This window comes from Sceloporus undulatus, chromosome 2, assembly GCF_019175285.1.
Source record: "Sceloporus undulatus isolate JIND9_A2432 ecotype Alabama chromosome 2, SceUnd_v1.1, whole genome shotgun sequence".
Lineage (NCBI taxonomy): Eukaryota > Metazoa > Chordata > Lepidosauria > Squamata > Phrynosomatidae > Sceloporus > Sceloporus undulatus.
The window spans coordinates 8643730-8652321 of record NC_056523.1 but is presented as its reverse complement, the minus strand read 5'-3'; the positions used below and the strand labels follow the sequence as shown (position 1 = coordinate 8652321).

Here is an 8592-nt window from a genome sequence, read left to right as displayed (position 1 = left end):
ATTATTATTATTATTATTATTATTATTATTATTATTATTATTATTATTATTATTCTCCCATTTTTTCCTCATATGCAATGGACTCTTTTTTATTAGTGTTAAATCTTTCTCCTCTTCTTTCTCCAGAACAAAGCTTGGCACATCTTTCTGATCCAAGTTGTAGTCAATTCTTCTAGAATTTTCTAGCAGGTGATACTGCAAAGAATGAAAATGGAAGCGGAAGAGCCTAGGAGCACAGGTGAGGCATTGGAAAGCACAAGAAAACCCCCACACATCCACCTGGACACAACAGGTTTCAACCCCAACATGGACTCTGATGCAATGGGTTGTGATGAAGTGGGAATCCCCCTCTCAAGGATAACTCCAACTCAGGTGAAGGAAGAGCCCCAAAAAGGATTTATGGCCAAGCACTGGGAATCCCAATGGCAGACGTTCCTGAAGACGGTGGAGTCTCCTCAATCACAATGGCTAAGCCCACCACTGTCAATAGAAACCACCCCATGGGATGACGCTCAGGCCTTCCTCATCTCCTTTGAACAAGTGGCCAAGGCCTGTCGTTGGCCGAAAGAAGAGTGGGCAGCCCAGCTCCTGCCAGCCTTCAGTGGGGATGCTGAACAGGCCTTTCTGGACCTGGAGATCAGAAACAGAGAGGATTATGGGAGTGTCAAGGAGGCCATCTTGAGAAGGGACGCCATGATCCAGGAGAAGCACCGTCAAAACTTCAGGGGGTTTTGCTACCCAGAAGCCAAAGGACTGAAAGATGGTTACAGACAGCTTCATGAACTTTGTCATCAGTGGCTGAAGGTTGAGAAACACTCCAAGGAGGAGATCCTGGAGCTGCTGGTTCTGGAGCAGTTCCTGACCATCTTGCCCTTGGAGATGCAAAAGTGGGTTATGGAGCATTACCCAGAGTCCTGTCCCCAGGCGGTGGCCCTGGCTGAGGGTTTCCTGCAAAAGCAGCAAGAGGCTGAGAAGGAGGAAGAACAGGTGAGGACATTTTGGGCAACAGATCTTTGCCCATGTCAGGATCTAGGAAACAACAATGATAGGTTGAAAGAACTGCTTTATGTGGGTGAGATTGTGTTGTGTTAGTTATTCATTTGTCTGCAACTAGGGTTGGCCCAAAACACTTTGAAATGGCGCTGCAGATTCTCCCTCGCCCCTAGCTATCCATTCAAGGTGGTGTTGTAGTCATAATTATTACTGACTTGATTTCACACTTCAGAAGGTGTTGCTGAATGGACCCTCAAGGGATTCAGATTCTATCCCTCTAGTACAGTGGGTCTTTCGTATCCGCTGAGATTTGGTTGCAAGACACTCCCCCCCCCCACGGATACCAAAATCCATGGATGCTCCAGCCCCTAAATACAGTGGCTTAGTAAAATGGTGTTCCTTATGTAAAAGGGCAAAATCAACGTTTGCTTTGGAATGTATATATTTTAAAAAACATTTTCAAGCCATAGATGCTTGAATCCGTGGATGAAGGCTCCGTGGATATGGAGGGCCGACTGTAATCACTGGATAACTTGGTATGTTTCAAGCAGTATCCCTTTTTGTAATAGTGCTGTCGTAATCCTATGTATGATGATTGAATTCAAATATTTTTCCAGTTCATTGGATCATAGAGTTGGAAGAGACCTTAAGGACCATCAAGTCTAACCCCCTGCCATGGTGGAATACACAATCAAATCATCCCCAACCGATAACTTTGGAGACCAGGGTTTGAATCCCAGCTCAGTCATGTAAACCCATTGTGTGACCTTAGGCAAGTCACACACTCTCAGTTTCAGAGACTGGCGATGGCATTTCATTTGGAATTGCTCCAACAGCTGATACTATTACTACTGCTGCTACAGTGAGCCCTTAGTATCCACTAAGGTTTGGTTCCAGGACCCACTGTGTATACCAAAATCCATGGGTGCTCAAGTCCCATTAAGTACAATGACACAGTAAAAATGGCATCTCTTACACAAAATGGCAAAATCAGGTTTTGCTTTTTGGAACTGATATATTTTGAAAATGTTTTCAGTCCATTAATGCTTGAATCTGTGGATGAGGAATCCGTGGATATGAAAGGCTGAATGTACTAATATTTATATGTTTGTTTATGTCTCACTTTTCTCCCAATATGGGAACTAAGGCCCAGAACAGACGAGCCAAATGCCCATGCTGGCGCCGATTTTAGGGTTAGGAATCACGCACAAACTGCATGGTCCCTAATCCTAGTATGTGCCGGCGGCGTAGTAATGGCAACATCCCATCCAGCTGCCATTTTGACATAAGTGACACGCTGCGTCTGCATGTCGCTGCACATCACTTAAGTAATGAGTGCGCCATTGGCACACTTGTTACATCCGCCCGGCAACACAAAAAAAAAAAACCCTGGTTTTTCCAGGTTTTTTTACACCTGATGGACGCTGCGTGGTCTGGTGGCTGCAGTGTCCCTCTGGAGAGAAAAAGGCTGCCGGCAGGCCACCCTTTTGGGGCAATCTCTACTGTGCCTAAGGTTGTTTTAAATATACTGTATATACTCATGTATCAATCAAGAAATTGTAGTTAAAAATTTGACCCCCCCCCAAAACTGGGTCAATGTAAATTTTGTACTTTAGCTCTTACCAAAGAAGTACCCATCCCCTTCTGAGTAGAGTGGCGAAAGGCAAAAGCTTAGTCCATTCCAGGGGAACCTAAAAGAAGCACTAACAAGCTCTGCTCTCTCAATCACAGCACCTCTTCTGATATTTTTGATTGCTTGGGCAGGGAAATGTTGATGGTGGTGGCTCTTTGGCATAGCTCCTCAAAGAGACACCAAAAGGAAGATCTGAATAAGACATTTGTGTATGTCTGTCAGGATTTCTGGGTTAAAATCAGGCAAGGCTATCAAAAAGTTAAAGGCTAATCAGTGCTAATATAGCAACCTTGCAAAATTGTAGCAAGCTGCTGTTCTACAATCTTTTCCTTTTATCTGGAGCTAAGCTCATCAAATGGATAATTTGCAACCTCGTCTCCTGCCTGAAGGTGACGCACAAAAACTAGAGAATCCAGGTTCAGCCCTGAAACCTGGCAACCCTATTGCTCTCTTCTGTTCCAGGTGCCACAAGCAGTAGCGGCAGCTGTGATTTCCTCAGAGGCAAACTGGACTGTGATGGGTGAACAAAAGCAGCTGTCTACCAGAATTAAGGAGGAAACAAATGATGAACAGACCAACCTGTTTGGTAAGATGCAATGTGAAATTGTGTGTGCTTGAGTGCTTAGAAAGTTTAAACGCAGGGTAGAGAGACTTTAAACCAGGGATATGTAACCTCTGTCTCATGGACCAGACATAATCTCTGAAAGAGTCTTTTCTGACTTACTACAAAAGCATGGATATATCTAACTTGGGAAGGGGAACCCAAGAAGGCAGGAGCTTGGGGAAATGTGTTAAAAATTAATTTGTTGGCCTAATTCATTAATTTTGTCAGCAACAAATTTTAAAAATAATATTATAATAGTTAAACTGCCAAACAAGGCTAATTCACTATTTCTCACGTTGACATTATGGCCTATTTTAGCCACTGTAATGTGTTTAAAATATCAAGTCCATTTAACAAGTCTACCAGGATATCAACAAATTACATTTCTTAATATTTTAAGATAAATTAATTAAAAGTTCCTAATTCACTAGTCCTCCAGATGTAGTTGGACCCCATGTCTCAGCAGCCCTGGCCAGAAATGCTTGGAGTTGCAGTCCAACAATATCAGAATTCCTACCTTGATTTAATAGGATAATTATTACACTACAAGTAATAATGATAGTAATCATGGCGGGTTACAGACGGGCAAAAAGGGATGTACTCATGACGTCATGAAGGTAGAGCCTTCAGACGGGCTTTACCTGAATGCCGTCATGAACACGCCCCCCAACACAACCACACACAACAAACAGAGAAACAAAGACAGTTGATGAAAGGGACAAGGTAGTCGTCTTTCGCCATGTATCAGTCCTGGCAAACCCTAGAGTAGCCCTTTTCGCGTAGGTTTTTTTTTGAGCAAAGATTAGAAGGATAGAAGGTTCCACTCATGGTTAAAAAAGATGACAAGCACTGATTCCTAAGAGGCCAACAAAGACTGCATTGCGCAAACCCAACCCTCACCCCCGACCAATCCTGCCCCGTTATTTGTAGTCCTCCTTTCATGGCATTCAATTCCGCAAAGGCGACAACAAACATACACACCCACCACAACCCAACCGACCCCACAAACCCTTTTACATCGCCCACTCCCACCCTTCCCTACAAAGTTTCCCTTGTTCTCCGAACTCCCATCCTCCTCCGGTCTTCCTCTAGTATGCGTCGCTCCATACTTTAGTTTCTAGGACATTGTTATCTATCTTTTCCCACATTATTCAGCCTTCCCTTCCTCACCCCCCTCTTGTTTTTGCATTTTTGTGTTTTTTTTTATATATCAAATGTCAAACTCCTGCTTGGATTTTTTATGTCCTCGACACCTTCCTATATGCATCCTTCATACCCACAGAACACACTCCTCGCAAGGCAAGTCCATTGTTATTAATGAATGCGTAGCATTCTTTCCTTTCGTCCGATCTGCCTTTAAACTTTTAACAGTTTGTCTACCAATAGCGGTGTTCCCACTTTTTGTGTTTGGTTTTCCCACTCTTGTCCTTTTCAAGCTAATTACTGACATCCAAGTATTGGCCTTGTCCCTCCCCTAACCAATTCTTCCCATTTCCCCCTCACTTTTTTCCTCACCACCTTGCGGTTTTTCCCACCTACCACATCCTTCACCCGCACCTGATTTCCCCCCCCCCCCGTGCTTTCCACGGCCTTTTTCCCCGCCCCTCCCGTGGCCAGCCTTTTTCTACACATGGGGTTTGGTCCACCCTCCTCCATTGCTGGCCCCCATCTGTGAGCTGCGCACGTTCCCCTCCTCTACTCCCAGCCCACCTTCTGTCCTTCTCCCCCCTGGCCATCCAGGTTTGCTCTTTGCCCTTTCTCCCTTTTTCCCCTTTTCCTTCCCTCCCCCCCATGGATGCCTTGCCTCCCCTGTACTTCCCCATCCGTGCGTACGCCGTCGGCGCGCCGCCGTGTCTTTTACCTCCGCTGGTGTGGTTTTGGTGTATGTTTACCTCGCTCCCCCGGTGTTTCTGTTTTGTTTGGTATTGACCTTTGGTCGCTGCCCTCGTCTAGCGTCCCTACCCCCCCTTCAAACTTCGGTCGACTTCCCCCTCTCAGCACGTCCCTCCGCCCCGTCAGGTGCCCGCTCCCGTTCCGCTGTCCCACCACCGCCTGTCTTTGTTTTGTATCTGGCCTTTTCCGTCCCTTACCGCCTTCTTGCCCCATCCCACGGCCCTGCCAGCCTGGGGTGTCGTTGCCCCCTATTGTTGCGAGCGGTTGGCCCTTGCCTTCGCCCTGACCGGCTGCGGCGTGTGCCTTGCCCCCCAGCCCCTCCCCTGGGTTTTCCTCCTGCGGAGGAGCGGGGAATCGACTGGGTCTTGGTGTAGTCCATGCTCAACCCTACTCCCTCTGGCTCTCGCATGCCCATTAGCTGTATAGTTTTTTTTTGCTTCTTCGTTTCGCTTTAAAGTGTGAGTGTTGGCTGGTGACTCGGAGACCAGGGATTGAGTTCCGGGCTTGGGCCATAGCCCATGGGTAACCCTGGAAGTCAGCAAGCTCTCGCAGCGTCAGGGTTTGGTTGAGGTGAACAGAGTGTCCCTCAGGGCACAGACGGCTTCCATGTGTTCACATTTACAGGAGCTGCGGGTGAGTCTGCTGGGACATGGGGGCGGGGTTGGATCAGTATGCTGAGTGCATCCAAATTGTTGTCTGCTCTATGTCTCAGGGCTGTTTCAGCAACCAGGAGGTATCTCCCCTCGGAAATGTGTTTTGAGGTCATAATGGATTGGTAGGGAAATAGACGTAAGCCAATCCAACAAAAGGGGGGAGTCACTCCGATAAGGAACCCCATTGGGTAAGGAAAGCTGCACCAGCCTGGGACGGGGTCACTCCCCAAAGGACGGTGGTTCGCAGGCTTGGGGGTGCTTCTGGCTTGTCACTTCATCTGTCATCTCAGGTTGAATGTGATGGCCAGGAGGCCTGGTATCAGCCGACTTACAAACCAGCCCGAACCTACCTGGACTGCACGGGAGCTAGAAATGGTTGTACATGTGGCAGGTAACCGCTAGTCTCGAACTTCTGCGGATGCGCTCTACATGGGGCAACCCTAATACCAGGTGTCAAGCATGCAAAGATGGCAGCGCAGATGGGTTGCAAGGAAAAGTCTAGGGTTCAACCAAATAAACCACTGCCGTCAGCTTCCAGACCATATAAGGTGTTAGTATTAATATAAAGCCCACATGGCTTGGATCTGTTTACTTGAAGGACGCCTCCTCCCATATATCCTTCCCAACATTAGGTCCTCTGGACCAGAGGACTTACTGCAGTCAGGGAAAAACTAGACGGGATGACTTCCGGAGAGGGCCGTTTTCAGCTGCTACTCTAAAGTATCGGATGACCGGCCAGAGGAGGTTCGTCAGATCAATCTCTTGACACTTGTAAAAGGCGAGAAAAACGACACGCTCCAGGCAGGGCCTTTCCGAGAGAACCTCTCCTAGACAGAATCAACCGCCCTGTTGAATCAGCCCTCTCATTATTGCCCGTATTGCTGTCACGTTGCTTGCCAAGCTGTTTAACTGCGTTATTGCAGTAATGTTTTTATGGGTTATGTTGGTAGTGGAGTGAGGGGGGTAGAGGGTGGGGGTTTTCAGAGGGGTGTTCCTTGTATTTGTTTGTGAGACTCTGTATTGGAAATTTTGCCTTGCGGTTACCCGTCGATCCTCAAACAGGGAGGGGATACAATAATAATAATAATAATATTATGTATTTTTTATGGTTAGTATTTGTTTGTTTATTGGAGGAACCACTGGTTGGAAATTAGCCAACCCTGGTTTTTAGAGGTTTATCACCCATGGGCGTATTGGGGCTAAGGAATGCCGCGATTTAGCATCCCCAATGTGTGGAGAGGCAGTATTTTACGGTTGGTGCAGAGGTGTGCTGAGCATTGTCGCTGGCAATCCTGAAGTAAAAGAGGTGTGTTATGCGTTATTTGTGACCACGTTAATGGTGGGGTTTTGTGTGATGTCATGTGAAATTGTTTCGTGTAATTCCACAATTTTTCTAGGATTTCACAGGGATAAACTCCCGATCTCCTTCATGTGATTAAGTCCTTACACGTCTCATTCTCGGTGGGGTCATTGGCAAGCCTTTTGTGTGCAGGGTTTAAATGTGTGTTACTGTTGTTATGTTATTAGTATTGATGTTCAGTTTTAGCACCCTTGGTAATCCAGTGTGGCGTAGGTTTGAGCCGGAACACAACTCTGGGGGACCAGAGTTCGGTTTCCGCTCGTGCCATAAACCCCTGGGACCTGGGGCAAGTCCACCCTGTTCCTCAGCCTCAAGGGAAGGCAATGGCAAACCTCCTCGAAAATCTGGCCAAGAAAACCTGTGGGGGATAGGCGCACAGTAGGGGTCACATAAGAGAAACAAAACAACAAGATAAGTGGGTAAACCCCCGGGAGTGAGAATGGGGTGAATTCAGGAAGTTGGGCATGTCGGGTGGGGAGGGGGTCAGAGGGGTGGTATTGTGCGATGGTCGGAGTTTGGGTCGGGGGGTTTCGTGGGTGACAGGAAGGAGAGAGGGTCCGCAGAAAGGCTGGTCTCAAGAGGCAACGGGCCTGGTCTTCGTTGTAGCCTCATCTGGTTTTTAGAGGCAAACACATGCAGACGTACAGGTTGTGGCCTCGCTTAATGTCTCGGCCTCATGTCCCAATAAATCTTCTTGACTCGGACATAAGAAAGAATTGGCAGTGCCCAGTTCTCTGAGTCCTTGGAGCGGGTAAGGCTGAAGATGGAAGTGACAAATGCAGTTGGTCCCATAGAGAAAGAGCTATCGACGGTCCGATGTCGCTGAGGGCCGGGTCTCAGTGGGACATTTGGGGAAGAACAGCACAAAAGATCCAGAGGCCCAAGGCCAACAGCTCAGTGCTAACATGCCAGCCGTAGGGGGGGCAGATAGCAAGAGGCCAAGAGACCGAGAGGTTTGCAGTCATTGGCATGACCTTTGCTGTCAGTGGCTGGACCAGAAAGGCACTCCAAGGCGAGATTGCTGGACCTTGTGCGCCGGAGCAGTGTTCGCTGTCATCCGTCCCCCAGAGATGGGGAGCTGGGGTTCGAGAGTGTGGAGGCAGAGACACTCCAGGCAGTGGCCCGGGAGGGGTTTCCGCCTCGCCAGGCAGAGGAGAGAAACAGGGTAGAACATGTCTTTCCTAGTCCAAGGGTCTGAAAATGTAAGATAGGACCCCCCGGGCATCCCCATCTATTACCGCAAAGATTGTACGTGTGTAAAGGGAAGAGGAGAGTGCTAGGTACTAGGATTTTTTGGAATTAAGTAATAATTAGCAAAATCCAGGGTTTTTTTGTGGGTTTTCGAGCGATATGGCCATATTCTAAAAGAGTGTATGTCCTGATGTTTCACTAGCATCTTGCTTGTGGCCGGGCATCTTCAATGCTCTGGTTGGTGAGGAGGGGCTTTTCCAGTTCT

General features: G+C 47.6%; 2 protein-coding genes across 2 annotated transcripts in view; one reads left to right on the top strand and one right to left on the bottom strand.

The window, feature by feature from the left end:
* The window catches only part of LOC121921991 (zinc finger and SCAN domain-containing protein 23-like), a 113417-nt gene extending 110060 nt beyond the window's left edge, over positions 1–3357 (top strand). Inside the window, exons 2-3 of the mRNA XM_042450832.1 lie at positions 127–987; positions 3089–3357. Coding sequence (XP_042306766.1) covers positions 205–987; positions 3089–3244 — 939 coding nt within the window. The 5' untranslated portion in view covers positions 127–204 and the 3' untranslated portion in view covers positions 3245–3357. The remainder of the gene's footprint in view (positions 1–126; positions 988–3088) is intronic.
* The window catches only part of LOC121923584 (zinc finger and SCAN domain-containing protein 2-like), an 86176-nt gene that overhangs the window by 38485 nt on the left and 39099 nt on the right, over positions 1–8592 (bottom strand). The window lies entirely within an intron of this gene.